At 69.2% G+C, this 18,181-nt stretch overlaps 2 protein-coding genes across 3 annotated transcripts; one reads left to right on the forward strand and one right to left on the reverse strand.

The window, feature by feature from the left end:
* Positions 1 to 1,873: 1,873 nt before the first annotated feature.
* Positions 1,874 to 9,906, forward strand: ANKRD13B (ankyrin repeat domain 13B). Of its 2 annotated transcripts, none has more exons than XM_032200868.1 (15): positions 1,874 to 1,996; positions 5,488 to 5,623; positions 5,756 to 5,880; positions 5,975 to 6,020; positions 6,200 to 6,343; positions 6,427 to 6,616; positions 7,168 to 7,234; positions 7,323 to 7,404; positions 7,482 to 7,546; positions 7,634 to 7,764; positions 7,879 to 8,036; positions 8,164 to 8,316; positions 8,407 to 8,567; positions 9,388 to 9,468; positions 9,631 to 9,906. In XM_032200868.1, exons 1-15 carry the CDS (start codon positions 1,886 to 1,888, stop codon positions 9,856 to 9,858), a joined length of 1,878 nt encoding a protein of 625 aa, XP_032056759.1. In that variant the 5' UTR covers positions 1,874 to 1,885; the 3' UTR covers positions 9,859 to 9,906. The 2 variants fall into 2 exon arrangements, with proteins under 2 accessions (XP_032056759.1, XP_032056760.1); XM_032200869.1 differs by having other exon boundaries at positions 9,388 to 9,464; positions 9,631 to 9,884.
* A 1,290-nt stretch (positions 9,907 to 11,196) lies between these two features.
* CORO6 (coronin 6) lies at positions 11,197 to 17,050 on the reverse strand. Its single transcript, XM_032200926.1, has 11 exons — positions 17,003 to 17,050; positions 14,834 to 15,033; positions 14,167 to 14,289; positions 13,618 to 13,747; positions 13,343 to 13,524; positions 13,071 to 13,190; positions 12,247 to 12,351; positions 12,008 to 12,153; positions 11,866 to 11,923; positions 11,539 to 11,769; positions 11,197 to 11,390 (listed from the first exon to the last, which is right to left on the reverse strand). The coding sequence occupies exons 2-11, from the start codon at positions 15,029 to 15,031 to the stop codon at positions 11,268 to 11,270; spliced, it is 1,416 nt and encodes a 471-aa protein (XP_032056817.1). The 5' UTR covers positions 15,032 to 15,033; positions 17,003 to 17,050; the 3' UTR covers positions 11,197 to 11,267.
* Between the last annotated feature and the right edge of the window lie 1,131 nt (positions 17,051 to 18,181).

An 18,181-nucleotide genomic window follows, 5' to 3' on the forward strand; every position in this document is an offset into this window, starting at 1 on the left:
TGCTCCTGGGCATCTCCTGGTCCCTGTCCTGGTTCTGGTCATCTCCTGATCCTGGTCCTGCTCCTGCTCCTAGTCCTGTTCTTGGTCCTAGTCCTAGTCCTGCTCCTAGTTCTGGTCTTGGTCCAGTGCATCTTTTGGTCCTGGGCATCCTCCAGTGCTGGTCCTGGTCCTGGGCACCCCCTGGTCCTGATCTGAGTCCTGGTCCTGGTCCTGCTGTAGGGCATATCCTGGTCCTGGGCGTCCGCTAGTCCTGGTCTCGGTCCTGCTCCTAGTCCTGGTCCTGGTTCTGATCCTGGTCCTGGTCTTGGTCCTGGACCTGGTCCTAGCCCTGGGCATCTCCTGATCCTATTCCTGATCCTTGTCCTGGACCTGGTCCTGCTCCTGGTCCCAGCCCTGGGCATCTCCTGATCCTGGTCCCAGTCCTGGTCCTGGTCCTGATCTTGGTCTTGGGCACCCCATGGTCCTGGTCCTGTTCCTGTTCCTGTTCCTGATCCTGATCCTGATCCTGATCCTGATCTTGATCCTGGTCCTGATCCTATTTCTGGTCCTGGTCCAGATCCAGCCCCCAGCCCCCCCAGCCCCGGGCACTGCTCCTCTCTGTCCCCAGCCCTGTACCCCCAGTCCTGCCCAGTGCCCCCCAGCCCCGCGCCCCCACTGCCCCCAGTCCCGGCCGCAGCATGGGGTCACTGCGGGCAGCCTGGGCCGGGTCTGGGGGGGGCACAGGGGTCACTGCCACCCCCCCCACCTATAGACCCCCCCGGAGGGGGGATGACACCAAGGGGAATTGGGGTGAGGGTGGGGTTTGGGGTCCCTCTGGGGGCCGGCCCCACTGGGGACCCCCCCGATGTCACCATAGGGACCCCAGGCCACCAGAGGAGGGGGGGGGGATCCGGATCTTGCCCCTTGCCCCCCCCCGGGCCTGGCAGCGCTGTGACCTCACCGCTGGTTGCCATGGGGATGACCCATGACGTCATGGGGCATTTGGGATGGCGGGGACATGGGGGGGTCCCGGGGGGGGGGTTCTGGGGAGGGGGGGGGGGGCTTGGAGAGGGGGGGTCCCGGCCACCGGCTGCCACCGGCTCGGCGGGGGGGGGGGGGGGGCAAAACACGGCACCGGGGGGCTGGGGGGGTCCGGGGGGGTCCGGGAGGGTCCTGGGGGGGTCCTGGGGGGGTCCGGGGAGGGGGGGGGCGGCGGGGGGGCCGGGCCGGGCAGCGGAGGCCCAGCCTCGCATTGTTCTCGGGAGGCCGCCGGAAAAGGCAGAAACGCAGGAGGAAAAGGGAAACGGGGGGGGGGGGGGGGGGGGAGCCGCTGCTGATGTGGGGGGGGGTCGAGGCTCTACAGAGACCCCCCCACGGCCGAGGGGGGAGAAGAATCATCCATCCACCTTGGGGGGGCGCAAATCGGGCTGGGGAAAGAGAATACGGGGGGGGTGGGGGGAAATTTAGGGAGGTGAATATAGGGTGGGGGGGGACAAGGGTGTCCCTTGGCAGCCCCCCCGCACCATGCACACACACACACACGGCGGGGGGGGGTGGGTGGGGGTGCGGGGCGGAGGAGGAGGAGGAGGAAGAAGAGGAGGAGGAGGAGGAGGAGGAGGAGGAGGAGGAGGAGGAGGAGGAGGAGGAGGAGGAGGAGGAAGAAGGGGGCGATGCCCGCTGCCTACAAGTCCCATGAGGCCGGGCGGTGCGGGGAGGGGGAGCCATAGGGGTGTGTGTGTGTGTGTGTGTGTGTTTGGTGGGGGGGGGGTTTGGTGGTGGTGGTGGTGGGGGGGGGGGGGACAGCCCCGGCCGGGAGGTGCCCGCCCCGCTCGGCTCCGCTCCGCTCCGCGCCCCGCGCCCCGCTCCGCCCCGCTCCGCGCCCGCCGCTCCCCGCAATGCACGGAGGATGCTCGCGTCTTGCTCGGGCAGGAAGGGGCCGGAGGGCAGGTACCCGCTGCACTACCTCGTCTGGCACAACCGAGCCCGGGACCTGGACCGGGAGCTCAGCTCCAAGCAGGTGGGGAGGCGGGGAGATGGAGGGTTTTTTTTTTTTTTTTTTTTTAAGGGGGGTGGTCCGGGGTGGGGGGGGGGGGGGTGGGGGTGTTTGGGGGGCATCCCCGGCACGGTTAGGTGCGCGGAACGGCACGGCCGGGGCTGATGCAATGCTGGCTGCACGGGGTGCTGAGGATGAGGAGGGTGAGGATGAGGATGATGGTGAGGATGAGGAGGATGAGGAGGATGAGGAGGATGATGAGGATGAGGAGGATGAGGACGGGGATAAGGATGCGGATGGAGGTAGGGATGGGGATGGAGATGAGGATGGAGATGGGGTTGGGGTCCCCCTCACCACAACGCCAGCAGGGCTCAGGGTCCCCCCATGCCCCCCCCCCGGGCACGGCAGGGCTGTGACAGCCCCACCAGCTCTGGCACACGGCGGTGCCCCCCCCCCACGTGCCCCCAGCCCCCTCCTCTAGGCCTCCGCGCCCCCCCCCCTCCAAACCCAAGGTGCCGAGGGCCCGGCGGGGGGTGCGCCCCCAGCTCCCCACCCTGTAGGGAGGGCGAGGCAGGGCCCCCAGCCCCAGGAGGCCCAGCACCCTCCTTGTGCCCCCCCCCCCCCCGGTTTGGGGACCCCCCCCCCCAGCTCTCCGATGACCGCGGGCGCGTTCCCAGCCCCCATCTCCCCGCTGGCGTTGCAATCCAGGTAATTAAAACCCAACCCTGAAGACGCAGGAAAACCGCAGGCGCTGGCGGAGGCCGGTGGCGAGGCTGTGCCTTCCCCCCCCCCCCCCCCCGAGCCTCAAATGCAGCTGCTCGACCCCCCCCCGGCACCCTCCCAGCACCCTAGGGTGCTGCGGGGCCCCGTGCCGGATGGGTGCGGGCAGGGGGTCCCCGCCGTGCCGTGGTGCCCCCGCCACACCCGCCTCCATTGTGGGGGCCGTCTGGGGGGGGGGGGGCTGCATGCCGGCATCGCCCCCCCCCCCCCTCCATCACCGCTGGGTTTATTTCCGCTGTAATTTGGGGTCGTTTTGTTGTTTATTTTTATTTTTTTCCACCAGGAGCGGCAGAGATCAAAGCAGGGCGTGGGGGGATGCGGGGGCTGCGAGCGGGGTTTTCTAAGAGGGCCCCCCCCCCCCTCCTTGCCCTAATGTGGGGGGGCTCCTCCTGGGGCCCCCACCGTGCCCCTATGGCTGGGGGGGGAGCAAAGCCAGCCCTGCGAGCACCCAAGGGTGCTGGGGGTGCACTGGGGGGGGTGCTGGGTGCTGCAGGTCAGGCTGCAGGGCAGGAGGGGTTTGGGGAGAGGAGGGGGGGGGGGGCAGCCTGGCCTGAGCCCCCTCCCCATCCCCACCCAGGGCATTTGGGGACACGGCTCGGCCCTCTGCAGCCCCGAGCTGAGCGGGCCCATGCGGCTGCTGCGGGGGGTGCTGGGGGTGCCTGTCCCCTGCCTGGGCACCCTGCCCTCCTGCCACCCCGGGGACCCCCACGGGGGGCAGTGGCACCCCAAGGGACCCCCCCCTCTGCGTGCAGGTGCGTGGGGCTGGGAGCGCTGGGGCAGCTCGTGGGGCTGCTCCTCGCCGTGCCTCTCGCCGTGCCGCATGTGGGTCACCCCTGAATGTCACCGCCGGGCCCCAGGCTGCACTTGTCCCCACCTGGGGACCTCAACCCGGCGTGTCCCTGTGGCAGGGATGGCGTGAGGACACGGCAGGCAGTGCCACGACCCCACAGTGCCAGGATGCCCCACGCCACCGCCTGCCCCGTCTCGCACGGCAGTAATTGGGGTCACCCCGCTGTCCCCTGGGGCTGCGCAGGGACAGCAGCGCCCAGCACCGCCACCGCCACCCCGTGCAGGTCCCTGTCCCCCGCTGCCACCCGGGCACCAGCTCTGGGGTCCGTGCCCACCCTCAGGTCCCCCACCCTGGGGACAACCCGCAGGGTTTGGGGCGAGGAGCGGCCGTGCTGCGGCCTCACGTGGCACCGCCACCGCCCCAAACACGTCCCCGTCCCCAGCGGGTGTCACAGCCTCAGGACAGGAGCTGTGCCCCCCCCGGCCCGGAGCCGTCCCGCGCTCTGCAGGGTGGAAATTGGGTCACACCGTGTCCCCCGGGGCTGGCTCCGGCATCGTGTCCCCAAATTGGTGGCCCTGGACCCCCCCCTCTTGCCCTGTGGCGCTGGGGCACGGCTGTGGGTGGGGAGCCCCACGGAGCCTGCAGCACCCGTCCCCCAGCTGGGGGGCGATTGCTTTAATTAGAGTCATTTCATTAGCGCAATTAAAAAGCAGCAGTCGCCTGGAGAGCGTTGGAGCAGCACGCGGGCTCCTGGGGAGATGGAGGGGGGGAAATCTGTTTGGTTTGGGTGGTGGGGGAAGCCTGGGGGGTCCCCTGCATGATGAGCCCCCCAGGGACATGGGGGCACTCACGGCCCTGGGGACATCCCCAGGACATCGCTGCGAGGAGCAGGGGGACACAAGTGATGAGTGGGGGGACTTGCTGGGGGGGTCAGAGCCCTGTCCCCAGCAGCAAGAGCCCCCACTCGACCCCTGCCTGTCCCCAAACCCCTCTGGGGTGCCAGGTCCCAGCCGGCACCTTTGGGTGGCACCTTTGGGTCCTGCAGCTGCGCCTCCTGCCCCGGCACCATCCGAGTGCCCCCCTCTGTGTACCACCTGCTGGAGGGTGGGGGGGGGATGCTGAAGCTGGGGGGCTTCCATACAGCTCCATCAGACCCCCAGCTGTGCCCCCAGCCCTGGCAACGGGGTGGCTGCAGCTTCTCCCCCCCTCTCCTCCCCCAAGTAGGACGCTGGGTGCTGGGTGCGCCACCGCCGCTGCCGTCGGGGAGAGCCGGAGCCCGGGGAGAGGTGGGGGGGGGGATTCCTCAGGGCTGGCTCTGCGCCAGCCTCCAGGCTTGGCACAAACAATCGCAGCCCCAGCACGGCTCCCCGGGGCTGGGGATGCTCGGAGCAGCCGCTCGCTCCGCTCACGCAGCGCCGCCCGCCCCCGGCTCCGGCGGGGAACACGTGCGCCCGCCGCAGCACCAAGCGTCGCCCGCCGTGCCGCGGAGGGGGCTGCCGGCAGCTGCTGCCTGGCAACTGGGCGCAAACCCGCCCCAAAACCCCCTCCCAGATCCTCAGAGGTGGGGGATTTCCTCAGCTCGCAGCTGCATTGGGTGCTGTGGAGCCCCGTGCACCGGGCTGGGGGCACGCACCCATCGACCGCCTGCACGCGGTGACCCTGCTCCGTGCCCGTGTCATGGGTGCAGCCCTGCCTGGCTGTACAGAGCCGTGCTGGGTGCTGGCAGTGAGTCCGTGGGGCTTGGGGGGAGCAGGAAAACCTTTGGGTTTTGAGCATTTTGGGGTGCGGTGCCCATGCATCTGCTCAGGGGGATGGGGATGCTCATGGAGATAGAGGCAAACGTTGGCTGCTTTCCCCGGCCACGAGCCTCATGTTCGTGGGAGGGCACGGGCAGGGGGTCCCGGCCATCCTGGTGCCCCCTAAGCCCTGCCAACCCCCCCGGCAGGCCGACATTGAGCAGCTGGACCCCCGAGGACGCACCCCACTGCACCTGGCCACCACGCTGGGCCACCTCGAGTGCGCCCGGGTGCTGCTGAAGCATGGAGCTGACGTGGGCAAGGAGAACCGCAGCGGCTGGACGGGTGAGCAGGGGCTCGGGCACGGGCACGGGCACGCTCACCCCGCTGCCCCAGCTCCCCGGGGGGCTGCTTGCACGGCACTACGTGCGTGTGGCCCCGTGCCATGCTGTGCCATGCTGCCCCTTGGCCCCGCAGTGCTGCAGGAGGCCGTGAGCACCCGCGACCTGGAGCTGGTGCAGCTGGTCCTGCGCTACCGCGACTACCAGCGAGCCATCAAGCGCCTGGCCGGGATCCCCATCCTGCTGGAGAAGCTGCGCAAGGTACCTGCCCCCGCTGGGGCTGGGGGGGCGGCTTTGGGGAGGTGGGGGCACCACGGCCAGCCTCCTGCCCACCCCACTGCGCTCCCACCGGCAGGCCCAGGACTTCTACGTGGAGATGAAGTGGGAATTCACCAGCTGGGGTAAGCTCGGGCAGAGCGGGAGCTTTCCAACGCGTCCTCCCCCACCCCTGCCCCGTGCCCACCCCCCAGGCTTGCCCCTGTCCCTGGGTGCGTTCCCCCGCCCCGCTCAGCGCTCGCAGCCCACCCGGGGGACGCAGGGTGGCCCCGTCCCCGGCTGGGCTATCGCCGTCTCCCCCCAGTGCCGCTGGTGTCCAAGATCTGCCCCAGCGACACGTACAAGGTGTGGAAGAGCGGCCAGAACCTGCGGGTGGACACCACGCTGCTGGGCTTCGACCATATGACCTGGCAGCGGGGCAACCGCAGCTTCGTCTTCCGCGGGCAGGGTGAGACGGGGGCCTGGGGGGTATGGGGACAAAGGGGGGGGGACACGGGGGCCGTCCCCGCGCCGACCGCCCGCTCCCCGCAGACACCAGCGCCGTGGTGATGGAGATCGACCACGACCGGCGGGTGGTCTACTCGGAGACGCTGGCCCTGGCCGGCCACGACCAGGAGGTGCTGCTGGCTGCTGTGCAGCCCACGGAGGAGCAGGTGATGGGGCGGCTCACGGCCCCCGTCGTCACCACCCAGCTCGACACCAAGAACATCGCCTTCGAGAGGTGGGCACGGGCTGCGATGAGCCCCCCTGGGTGCACACATCCTGGCCATCCAAGAGCAATGTCCCATCCCATCCCATCCCATCCCATCCCATCCCATCCCATCCTATCCCATCCCATCCCGTCCTTTCCATCCTGTCCCTTCCCATCCCATCCTATCCCATCCATCCAACCCATCCCATCCCATCAGATCCTTCCCATCCCATCCTATCCCATCCTATCCCATCCTTTCCATCCTGTCCCTTCCCATCTCATCCATCCTGTCCCATCCTGTGCCATCCCATCCATCCTATCCCTTTCCATCCCATCCTTTCCATCTCATCCTATCCCATCCTTTCCATCCTGTCCCTTCACATTCCATCCCATCTCTTCCCACCCTATCCTATCCCACCCCATCCCATCCTATCCCATCTCTCCCCATCCTGTCCCTTCCCATCCTTCCCATCCCTTCCATCCCATCCCATCCTATCCTTCCCACCCCGTCCTATCCTTCCCATCCCTTCCAATCCCATCCATCCCATCCCATCCCTGACAGCGCCCCACCTCACCCCCAGGAACAAGTCCGGGATCCTGGGCTGGCGGAGCGAGAAGACGGAGATGGTGAACGGGTACGAGGCCAAGGTGAGGGGCAGGGGGCCGAGCCGTGGCGGGGGTACGGCCGGTTTTCGGGGAACACCCACCACCTCTGGCACTCCCCTCCCTCGGACAGGTCTACGGGGCGTCCAACGTGGAGCTGATCACGCGGACGCGGACCGAGCACCTCTCGGACCAGCACAAGGGCAAGAGCAAAGGTAGGGCGAGGGGCTGCGGCGGGCAGGGGGCTGCGGCGGGCAGGGGGGCTTCACCGGCCCCCATCCTCACCCCGCAGGCAGTAAGACCCCGCTGCAGTCCTTCCTGGGCATCGCCGAGCAGCACGTGGGGCCCAACAACGGGGTGAGTGTGGGGGGCACGGGGAGGTGGGGGGGGTCCCCGTGGCCGTGCTGCCCCCGCGCTGTGCCACCGTGGGGGCCGTCCCCGCAGACGCTGATCACGCAGACGCTGAGCCACGCCAACCCCACGGCCATCACCCCCGAGGAGTACTTCAACCCCAACTTCGAGCTGGGCAACCGGGACATGGGGCGGCCCATGGAGCTCACCACCAAGACGCAGAAGTGAGGGGGCGAGCGGGGAGGAGGGGACCCCAACCCTTGCCGTTCCACTGCCCCCCGCCCCCGCCATCGCGGGGTCCCCAGCCCGGCGCCTGTGTCCCCCCCGCGCCCCCGCAGGTTCAAGGCGAAGCTGTGGCTGTGCGAGGACCACCCGCTGTCCCTCTGCGAGCAGGTCGCCCCCATCATCGACCTGATGGCGATCAGCAACGCGCTCTTCGCCAAGCTGCGGGACTTCATCACCCTGCGCCTCCCGCCCGGCTTCCCCGTCAAAATCGGTACTGGTTTGGGGGCATCCAAGCACCCATGGGTGCAGGGAGGGGGACCCTTTGCCGCCAGCAGAGCCCAAGCAGCCAGCTTCAATCCCTGCCCTTTATAATTTATTTTTTGTATCATTTGGGGCAGAAATCCCCATCTTCCACATCCTCAACGCCCGCATCACCTTCGGGAACCTCAACGGGTGCGACGAGCCCGTCAGCTCCCTGCGGCACAGCCCCAGCAGCGAGGCGCCCTCGCCCAGCAGCGACTCCTCCAGCGTCAGCAGCTCCAGCTCCCTCAGTAGGTGGTGGGGGAGGACCTGGGGAGGGGTCCCGGCGGGGGTCCCGGGCGGCGGGGTGCCCAGCCACGCCGGCCCCTGTCTCCCCGCAGCGTCGTGCCGGGCGTGCGAGATGGACCCGGCGCTCTTCGAGGTGCCGCGGGGGTACAGCGTGGTGGGCACCCACCAGGACGCCCTGCGGGAGGACGAGGACGACCTGCTGCAGTTCGCCATCCAGCAGAGCCTGCTGGAGGCGGGCAGCGAGTACGACCAGGTGGGCACCGCGGGGAGAGCCCGTCCTCGGCATCACCCACCGGCCTCCTCCTCATCTGGCATCCCCGGCCTCATCCTCATCCAACACCCTCAGACTTGTCCTCCACATCCAACATCCCTGGCCTCATCCAACATTTTTTTCATCCAACATGCTGATCCTCCTCATCCAACATCCTCATCATCATCATCATCCAACATCCTCCTCCTCTCCCTCCTCCTCATCCAATATCTTCCTCCTCCTCATCCAACATCCTCCTCCTCATCTTCATCCAACAACCATCCTCAACCTCATCCAACACCCTCAGCCTTGTCCTCCACATCCAACATTCCCCAGCTTCATCCAACAGTTTTCTCATCCACCATGCTGAGCGTCCTCATCCAGCATCTTCCTCTTCCTCCTCATCATCATCCAACATCCTCCTCCTCATCATCCTCCTCCTCCTCATCCAATATCTTCTGCCTCCTCCTCATCATCCTCATTCAATATCCTCCTTCTCCTCATCCTTCTCATTCAACATCCTCCTCCTCATCATCATCCTCACCCAACATTCTCCTCCTCCACAGCCTCATCCAACTTCCTCAGCCTCCTCATCCAACTTTTTTCTCATCCACCATCCTCCTCATCCTCTTCATCCTCATCCAACCTCCTTCATCCTCATCCAACCTCCTTCTTCATCCTCACCCACCGCCCTCCTCACCCTCCTTTGAGCCCACAGACCCCATGGGGACCACCCACCCCTCTCCCCCCACCCCCACGTGCCACAGCGGGGCTGAATTTCCCCTCCGAGCCCCCCCCCCAGCCCCCTCTCCACCACCCCCAGGTCACCATCTGGGAGGCTCTGACCAACAGCAAGCCGGGCACCCACCCCATGTCCCACGAGGGCCGCCGGGGAGACAGGTTGGTAAGGTCCTGCCAGCGCCCCCCCCCCCACCCCAGGGTGCAGAGGGGGGGGATAAAAAAAAAAAAAAAGGGTCAGGGGGCAACCACCAGCGGGGGCACCGACCCCCGGCACATCGTGGGGGTCCCGGGGGGATGCCGGCTGAGGCCGTGCCGCCCGTCCCAGGACTCCCCAGCACACGGCAGCCCCCCGAGCCCCGGGCAGCCCGTCCCCGGGGGGGGGCGGGGGTCCCGGGGCGCTGCTCCCCAGCTACGCGGAGCAGCTGCGCTTGGCCATGGCGCTGTCGGCGCGGGAGCAGGAGGAGGCCGAGCGGAGGACGAGGCAGGAGGAAGAGGAGCTGCAGCGCATCCTGCAGCTCTCGCTGACCGACAAGTGACCCCGCGCCCCCGCTGAGCCCCCCCCCCGGTTCCCCCGGTTCCCCCCCCACACACACACCGGGGACGGGGAGAACGCGCGGATGGGGCACGGGGTGGGGAGGGGGAGATACGGGGGGGACACGGTGGGAGTGGGAGTGGGTAAGGGGGGGCGCGCGGAGGAGAAATGGGGGCGCACGGGGGTCCCCATAGCTGGGGGGGTGAGGGTCTAGGGGGGTGCTGGGGGGGGGGGTGGCAGGGAGCAGGGGGTGTCCCCCACCCCTCCCAGCCACCCCCCTGGGGTGCTGCCCTCGCCCTGGGGAGGTGGTGGGGGGCACCCCGAATGGTGTGGGTGGGGGGGGCTATCCCGGGGCACCCCCAGAGCTGTGGGGCTCCAGGCACCCCCTGCTGCCCCCCCCCAAATTGGCCCCACTGCCCAGGCGCTACCAAGTGCACTTACCCGGGAGCTGCTCTGCCTGCCAACGGGGGGGGGGGGGCTCAGCCCCACTGCACCCCCAGCCCACATGGGGCAGCCAAGGGGGTGCCCACAAAGGGGTGCCTGGTTTCACATCCCCCCCTTTCACCCCCTGCTTGCACCCCACCCCCCCCTCAAATTTCCCTGCTCGGCTGCCCCCCCCCCCACCCCCTTCTCCCAGCCCCCCCCATCCCGGGCACTGCCCCCCCAAGCCCCAAGAGAAACCTTACATCAAATGGTGCTAACCCCCGGGCCCCCCCACCTCCCCGCCCCGGGCTGCTCCTTCTTTGCACACTGGGGGGGCTACGGGAGGGGGCCCCCGGCTCGCTCCCGCGGGACTTTTCGTAGCGGCCCCCCCCGCCACGCACCCCACAAGCGACGTCTGGGCCAGGGCCGGGGGAGCCCCGAGCAGCTCCGAGCGCGGCCGACACCAATAAATGCTCTTGAACGGGCGCCTCTCGGCCTCTCTCTGCCCCCCCCCCCGGGGCCGTGCGGGCAGGGGGGGTGCAGGGCAGGGCCCCCCCATACGGCCCCCAGGTCCCTGCCCCGCAGCCACGGGAGGCCGAGCCCTTTATTGGAGGGGGACCCCAGGAGCACCCGTAAATAGGAGCTGTGGGGTCGGGGGGGGGGGTAGCACTGTACCCCAGTGTGTGGCTGGATGGGAGGGGGGGGGCACAACCCCACAACCCCCCCCCCCCAGTCCTGGGAGGATGCTCCGGGCACCGAGGTGGGACCCCCGTCCCCTGGGTCATCCCCGGACACCTCTCGGCACCCGGGGAGCAGGGGGGGAGCGATGCGGTTGGGGAGAGGGGTGCGAGGTGGGGTTGGGGAGGGGGCTGCATTTGGCCCCCCCCTCCCTGCGGCCTCGGCTCCTGGGGAAAGAACATGGCTCTGGCCTCCTGCCCGCTGCGGGGACTCGGCTTTAATGCCTGCCTCGGGCGGGCGCAGTCCTCGCCCTGCCCGCGGCCGCGGCGCTAGTCCGTGCCGTTGGTGAACTGGCAGAGTTTGTGCTCCAGGTCGGAGATGCGCTTCTCCTGCGCCTGCACCGTCTCCTTCAGGACACGGATCTCCTCCAGCACCTCTTCCAGGGTGGGCGACTGCATGGGGGGGGAGACACACATACATGGGGTCACCCCGCTGGCACCATCCCAACCCACAGCACCCAGGAGAAGGGGACGGCCCCGGTGCCGAGGGGTGGCACGGAGCCTGGGGTGCCCAGTTAAAGGAAGGGGGGGGGACACTCACGGAGAGGTCGGCGTTGGAGGTGGAGTGGCTGCGGCGGGGGCCCGGGGGGGGCCTGTTGTCCAGGATGTTTTTCTTGACCACCTTCAGCTCCCGGTTCTTGACGGGGACGTAGCCGTCCCGCAGCGAGATGAGGATGGGCTCCGCGTCCTTCCCCGACAGCCACTCGTCCGCCTCCAGGGCCGGCTCGGGGCCCGGGGTGTCAGGGTACAGGTCGTCCTGGAAGAGGTCTGACTGCGGGGACAGAGGGGTGGCGGTGAGATGAGGTGTCCCCCACCCCCCAAAAATTAAAAATAAATCCCATTCCCATCCGTGTGCCCAGGGGCTCACCTTGCGCGGCACCGTCATGACGATGGGCTCGCACTTGCGCTCGTGCAGCTTGAAGAACCTGCGTGGGGTGGGGATGCTCAGGGTCCGGCTGCCCCCCTCCACCTCCCACCCCCCTCCCACCCTAAACATTCCGGGCCCCCACCTGGCGATCTCGCACTTGCTGACGTCCAGCCCGCGTTTGGGCATGAAGCCCATGCCCCGCTGTGGCTCCTTGCTGCTGTAGGTGTTCAGGTAGTGCACGTAGGGCGCCTCGTCCGTGATCTCGAAGTACCGGATGCTGCTGTCCCCCTGTGGGGATGGGGACACACACATCAGCCACCCGTGTCCCCAGGGGTTGGGGGGGGGGGATAGCAAAATGGGGGGCAGCCCCCCCGGGGTTACCTTTCCGCACAGGTAGACGATGCTGGAGTCGGCGTCGTAGAAGGGCAGCAGGACCCCGTTGCTGGTGTCCATCTCCTGCAGGGCGATGGGCTCCTCGAAGTTATTCTGTGGGGTCGCAGCAAGGGGTTGGGGGTGAGGAGCGGCCCCGCTCCCCCCCCCCCAGCTCAGTCACAACACGCCTTGGCCACAGCACACTGCGGGGACGGGGACGTCCCCCCCAGGACCCACTGCTCGGCATGCCCCTGCCCCACACCTGCTTACCTGCACCGGCCCCATTCCTCTTCTGGGGGAGCCCCCCAGCCCCCCCAAACACTCCCCACGCCCAGGCACAGCACAGCACACATGGGAACTTGGCATGGTTATTTTTTTTTTTTTTAGGGGGTGGGGAATTTGGGATTGGGGTGGGTGGGGACCAGGGGAGCCACGTTCCCAGGAGCATCACTCCATGCGGCCTCGTTACCGGGTCCCACAAGCCCAGCTCCCGCTGGCTCATCCTGGTGAAGCCCGTGGTAAAGATGTGTCCTTCCCGCGTGAAGATGGCCCGCACGGGCCTCAGCCCTTCGTGGGGGGCAAACCTCTCCTGGGGGGGCGGAGGGGGGGCACAGAGTCAGCACAGGGCAAGGGGAGGGGATGAGAGGGGAGTCCGGATCCATCCCTGAAACATCCGCTGGGTCCTGCTCGTGGTGGGCACGTGGTGGGCACAGGGGGAGGTCCTGGGGGGGCGCACGAGGTCCCGGGGGGGGGGCCCCGCTCGGCGCGGCACGGCACGGCTCGGCACGGCGGGGTCCCCAGCACGGCGCTGGCCGGGCGCCGCCGTCTCGTACCAGGTCCCAGAGGCCCAGCTGCCGCTCGCTCATCTTGCTGAAGCCGGTGGTGAAGATCTTGCCATCGGCCATGAAGATGGCGCGGATGGGGCGGGCGCCGTCGTGCGGTTTGTCTTTCTCCTGCGCCGGCCGTTAGCGGGTTAAAGGCAAAGACAGAGACGCGCGGGCGCGGGCGGTTAGTAGGGTCGGGGGCGTTAGCGGGGCCGCGGGGAGGTGGGTGGACACAGCAGGGACACGGACACCGTGTTGAGGGGGGGGGGGGGGACACTCACCGCCACGACCTGCTGCTTGCGGGGGTCGATGACGCGGACCTTCTTGTCCTTGCAGGTGGTGACCAGGAGGCTGCCGTTGCGGTTCCAGCCCACGTTGTAGATGAGGTCGGTGTGCATGTCCTCCAGCGCCAGCAGCATCTCCCCCGTGCCCACGTTCCAGAGGATCACCAGGTTGTCGCAGCCTGACCGGGACACACGGACGGGGGTGGATAGATGGATAGGTGGACGCCGTCGCCCCCGTGGCCGTGTCCAGCCACCCCCCGGGGAGCCCTTACCTGCGCTCAGCAGGACGTTGCGCGCCGTGGGGTGCCACGAGATGATGCCCACCCGCTTGGAGTGCCCCTCCAGCGTCACCACCGGCTCCGTGATGCTGCGCACGGGCACGTAGTCGGGGATCTGCCACACCTGGGGGGCACGGAGAGCACAGCGCGGGGGTGGCGACCTCCCCCCGGAGAGCGCTAAGAGCGCCGGAGCCAATTAACAGCATCATTAATTGCAGCTCGAGCCACGGGGACGACAGCGGCGCCTCCGTCCTGAGCCCCAGGGGGGACACACACACACAAGACCCCATCCTGCCCGGTGCAGGACGCAGCCCCCGGCCCCCCCCCCGGCTATTCCTGGGTGCTGAGTCGCCGGGGCGGGTATATTTAGCACAAAGTGCTGCATCATGGAGAGAGCAGCCACCGCCAGCGCGAACGCATGGCACCGGGGCTAAAAATAGGCCGGTGACACTTCGCAGGCTGCGAAGCACAGGACTGGGGGGGGGGTCAGGGCCTCCTATAGCTCCCCCCTTTTAGCCCCCCCCGGAGGGCTGGGCCCCTCACCATGACGGTGGTGTCCTCGGAGGCGCTGGCGATGACGTTGTCGTTGTGGGGGCACCAGTCGATGTCCAGCACGGGCGCCGTGTGCCCCGTCACCAGCGGGTGGTTCTTGTCCACGCGCCCCGTCTGCAAGGCCCAGCGCCCGGCATCAGCACCCAGGGGATGGGGAGGGGAGAAAAAGGGGAGGGGGGCACGCCGGGACCACCCCCCAGACCCCAGCATGGCTGCTCAGAGGGGGGACACGCAGGGGACCCTGACCACAGGCAGAGTTTTGCATCTGCCTGGGGGAAACTGAGGCACGAGGCCCTGCAGGGAGGTGGAAGGGAGCGACGTGCCTTGGACCAGGCTGCTTTGTGTCCCCTCTGATGGTGGGGGGGGGCTAAAAGAGGGGGTCCCCAGCCCCTCTGCTGGGGTGGGCAGGGCAGACCCCATCCCACTGTGGTGCCCCCTGGGTGTCACATGCAGAGGGGGAATTTGGGCAGGGGAAAAAGCAGCCAGGGGGGGTCCCACATCACCTCAGTTGCCCTAGGGTGCCTCTGCCCGGAGCCCCCACATGGGGACAGGGATTTTGGGGCAAAGCTGAGCAGAGCAGAGCCCGTCACCACGTCCTGCATCCCCCCTGCATCCCGGGTGGGGGCCGTGTCCCAGTGCCCCCCCCGTCCCCGCTCACCTTGGCGAGGGGCAGGACGATGAAGGCCCCCCCGCCGCCGGACTCCACGATGATGGCCAAGAACTTGGGGTTGACGGCGCAGAAGGAGCTGTCCCACGTCACCTTGGAGACGCGGATGTCCTCGTACATCTGGTCGGCCTTCACCGGCTGCCCGAAGACGTGCCGGAACTTGCTCTGGCGCACCACGCGGCGGCTCATGGCTGGGGGGCGCGGGGTCAGGACGTGGGACCCCCCCCAAATGGCACGGGGGTGTTTTGGTCCTCCCTAAACCCAGCGCTCCCAGGGACCCCTCCCTGACCCGGGTACAGGAGGGAGCCAGGGGACACGGTGATGGTGGGGATGGAGGTGTGGAGGGGGGCACGGGATGGAGCCTGACGTGGCCCTGGCCCTGTAACAGGGACCTGGGGTGGCCCCGGTGCACCCGGATGGGTGCTGGGCACGGGCATCCCGGGGCGTGATGCTGTCTGCCTGCTCCATACCCCATGGCCGTGCCGTGCCCCATGGCCGTGCCGTGCCCTGTGGCCGTGCTGTGCCCCCTGGCCACGGCCGGGGTGGGCACAGGAGCAGCGGCAGTGGAGGAGCGGGCCTGAAAGGAGAAGCCCCAAGGGGACACGGAGGTGCCACGCACCAGCTCACAGCTTGTCCCCTCGTGTCCCATCCCGCAGCGGTGGCCTGAGGTCACCCGGCTCGGTTGTGCCTCCGACGGTGCCTCCAGAATCGCCCCCACCCAGAGCTCCCCACGCCCACCCGCTCTGCGCCCCCCGCCTGCCCAGCACCTCAGGACCCCAGGTGAGGGTTGGATCCTGCACAGGCTCCACTGCTGGCACAGCCCCACGGCCCCACGTGCACAGGGGGTGCAGAGAGGAGCCCCCAGTGCTCAGCACAGCCCCGGGGGGGCTCCAGCCCTGGTCACAGCCAGGCACGCGGTGCCCCCATCACCCTGTCCCCTCCTGAGCCTGCGCTGCTCCCGACACCTGCCTGGGGGCACCGAGCCCCCTGTGCACCCCAAAACCCCCCAGGTTGGGGCTCTGCGGCACCCATGAGCTGCTGACCCCTCCTGGGGGCACCCCCACGTCCTTCTGGGGGTGCAGCCACTGCCGGGGCCATGTCCAGCCTTCAGAGCCCAGCCTGCGGGGCCGGTGCGGGCAGGGGCAGGGGAACCTCAGCTCCCGGTGTCCCGGCCAGGTGGCTTTCGGCCAGGCCACGTGCGGCACCGAGCCGAGCCGCCTCTGCCGGCTCCCTGCAGGTCCCCAAGGGTCCGTGGCCCTTCAGCATCACCCCAGCGGGTGCAGGAGCCAGGGGTGGGGGTCCCGGAGATGGCACTGCTGGTGTGTCCCCCCCTACACTGCCCTAGGACAGGGTCTGCAGTGCTGGGGGACAGCGAGGGGGCTCCGTGGGGGACACCCTGAGGGTGCTGCACAGCTCCCACTGGGAGCACGGCTTGGGGTGCAGATGGGGACAGGGAATTGGGGGCAGCTTGGCTGGTGGGGTGGGGTGAAGGTGGGGTGCAGGAGGGGTGCAGGAGGGGTGTGTGCGGGGTGTGTGTGAGGGGTGTGAGCAGGAGGGGTGCAGGCAGGTGCAGGCAGGGGACCGGGGGGTGCAGGAGGGTGCAGGCGGGGAGCAGGGGGTGCAGGTTGGGTACAGGTGGGGTGCCATTGGGGTGCCACTGGGGTGCCATTGGGGTGCCATTGGGGTGCCAGCAGGTGCAGGTTGGGCACAGGCTGGGTGCTGACGGGTGCACGCTGGGTGCATGCGGGTACAGACAGGGTGCAGGAGGGTGCCGGTGGGTGCGAGCTGGGTGCCGGAGGGTACAGACTGGGTACAAGGCGGGGTGCACGAGGGTGCAGGCGGGGTGCAGGCGGGGTGCGGCGGGCCAGCCCCCCTCCCGGCCGTGCCATTACGTTGCCACAATTGAATCCGCAGCGGCTGCCCGGCCGCCCGGAGGTCACTTTCCATTTATAGCCATCTCCCGCCGGGCGCGGGCGGGCGGGCGAGGGGCCGGGGGCCCGGCACCCCGCACCCAGCTCCGGCCGCCCTCTCCCCGGGGCTCCCCACCCCTTCCTCCCTGGGCTCCCTCCTCCTCCTCCTCCTCCTCCTCCTCCTCCCTCCTTTCTCCCCATCTCAGCCCGGCTCGGCTCGGCCCGGCCCGGCCCGGTTCCCGTTTCCCACCTGCGCTCCGCGGCTCCCTGCGCGCTGCGCCCCGCTCGGCTCCGCCCGGGTTCGGCCCCGTTCCCCCGTAGCCCCCGGCCCCCGGCCCCGCTCCTCCCGGCTCGGCTCGGCTCGGCTGGGGCTGGGGCTGGGCGCGCAGTGCCGCTGCCGCAGGGAACAGCTGAGCCGAGCCGGGAGCCGGGGCCGGCACGGCCCCCCCGCGGCGGGCACCGGGAGGAGGCGGAGGGGTAGCGGGGAGGGACGGAGAGAGAGGAGGGGGGGGGGACCCGGCCCCGCCTGCCCCGCACCGGCCCCTGCCCGCCCCCGACACCCCCGGCCCTGCCCCACGAGCCCCAAATTGGGATGAGGATGGGGATAGGGATGGGGATGGGGATGGGGAGGGGGTGCCCGGAGCCTCCCCGCGCGCTGGGAGGGAGATGGGGAGGGGGGGTGCAGGGAAAATCCGCTCCCCCCCCCCTTCCCCTCCTTGTCCTCTTCCCACCCCGCAGCATCCTCCCCGCAGCGCGCAGCCCCTCCTGGTGTCCCCCCCCCCCCTCCGCAAGGTGTCCGTCCCGGAGACCCCAACCCCAAACCCCTCCCTGGGGATCACGGCCGTGGGATGGCTCCTGGGGGGCCCAGCACCCCCGTAACCCCCCCCCAAGGGGCTGCAGGCAGGGGGTGAGCCCCCACCCCACGATTTGGGATGGCTGCGGGGACGCTCACCGGCTGCCTTTGGGATTTAGCAGAGCCCGGCCCCGCAGGGATGCCCTGGCCCAAGGGGATTAAGGGATTGTAGGGCTGGGGGAGCTGGGGGGGGGCAGCCCTGGGTTCCTGGAAAGGCAGCGAGCGCTGGACCCTACAAGGGCACCGAGCGGAGCCGGGCCCAGCATTGGCTGAGGCGGGCAGGAGGGGGCAGCTGGCGAAAAGGCAGCGAGAGGTGACAGCCCCGACCCGCCTGCCAAAGGGGTGGTGGGCAGGGAGGGGGCTGCAGGGGCACCCCCACACACCACACCTCGTCCCACCACGGTCCCAGCTCGCTCCGTGCTTGGAGCTGGGGCACAGAGCGAGCCCCGTGTCCCCAGCACCTCATCCCTGGCAAGGTGGGAGAGGCCCCAGGAAGCCTTTTCCCAATGGGTGCTGGGGGAATGGGGTGGGACGGGGCACCCCAAAACTCCCCAAGCCCTACAGGGATGGCTCCGC

Source organism: Aythya fuligula, chromosome 20, assembly GCF_009819795.1.
Source record: "Aythya fuligula isolate bAytFul2 chromosome 20, bAytFul2.pri, whole genome shotgun sequence".
In the NCBI taxonomy this organism is placed as follows: Eukaryota; Metazoa; Chordata; class Aves; order Anseriformes; family Anatidae; genus Aythya; species Aythya fuligula.

Coding starts and splice junctions, on each gene's coding strand:
- ANKRD13B (XM_032200868.1), top strand. CDS start 1,886: ATGCTCGCGTCTTGCTCGGGCAGGAAGGGGCCGGAGGGCAGGTACCCG. Junction 8,037..8,163: donor CGGCTTCCCCGTCAAAATCG/GTACTGGTTTGG, acceptor CATTTGGGGCAG/AAATCCCCATCTTCCACATC. Junction 8,568..9,387: donor CGGGCAGCGAGTACGACCAG/GTGGGCACCGCG, acceptor CACCACCCCCAG/GTCACCATCTGGGAGGCTCT.
- CORO6 (XM_032200926.1), bottom strand. CDS start 15,031: ATGAGCCGCCGCGTGGTGCGCCAGAGCAAGTTCCGGCACGTCTTCGGG. Junction 14,290..14,833: donor TCGTCCTGCCCCTCGCCAAG/GTGAGCGGGGAC, acceptor TGGGCCTTGCAG/ACGGGGCGCGTGGACAAGAA. Junction 12,352..13,070: donor AGCTGGGCCTCTGGGACCTG/GTACGAGACGGC, acceptor GCGACCCCACAG/AATAACTTCGAGGAGCCCAT.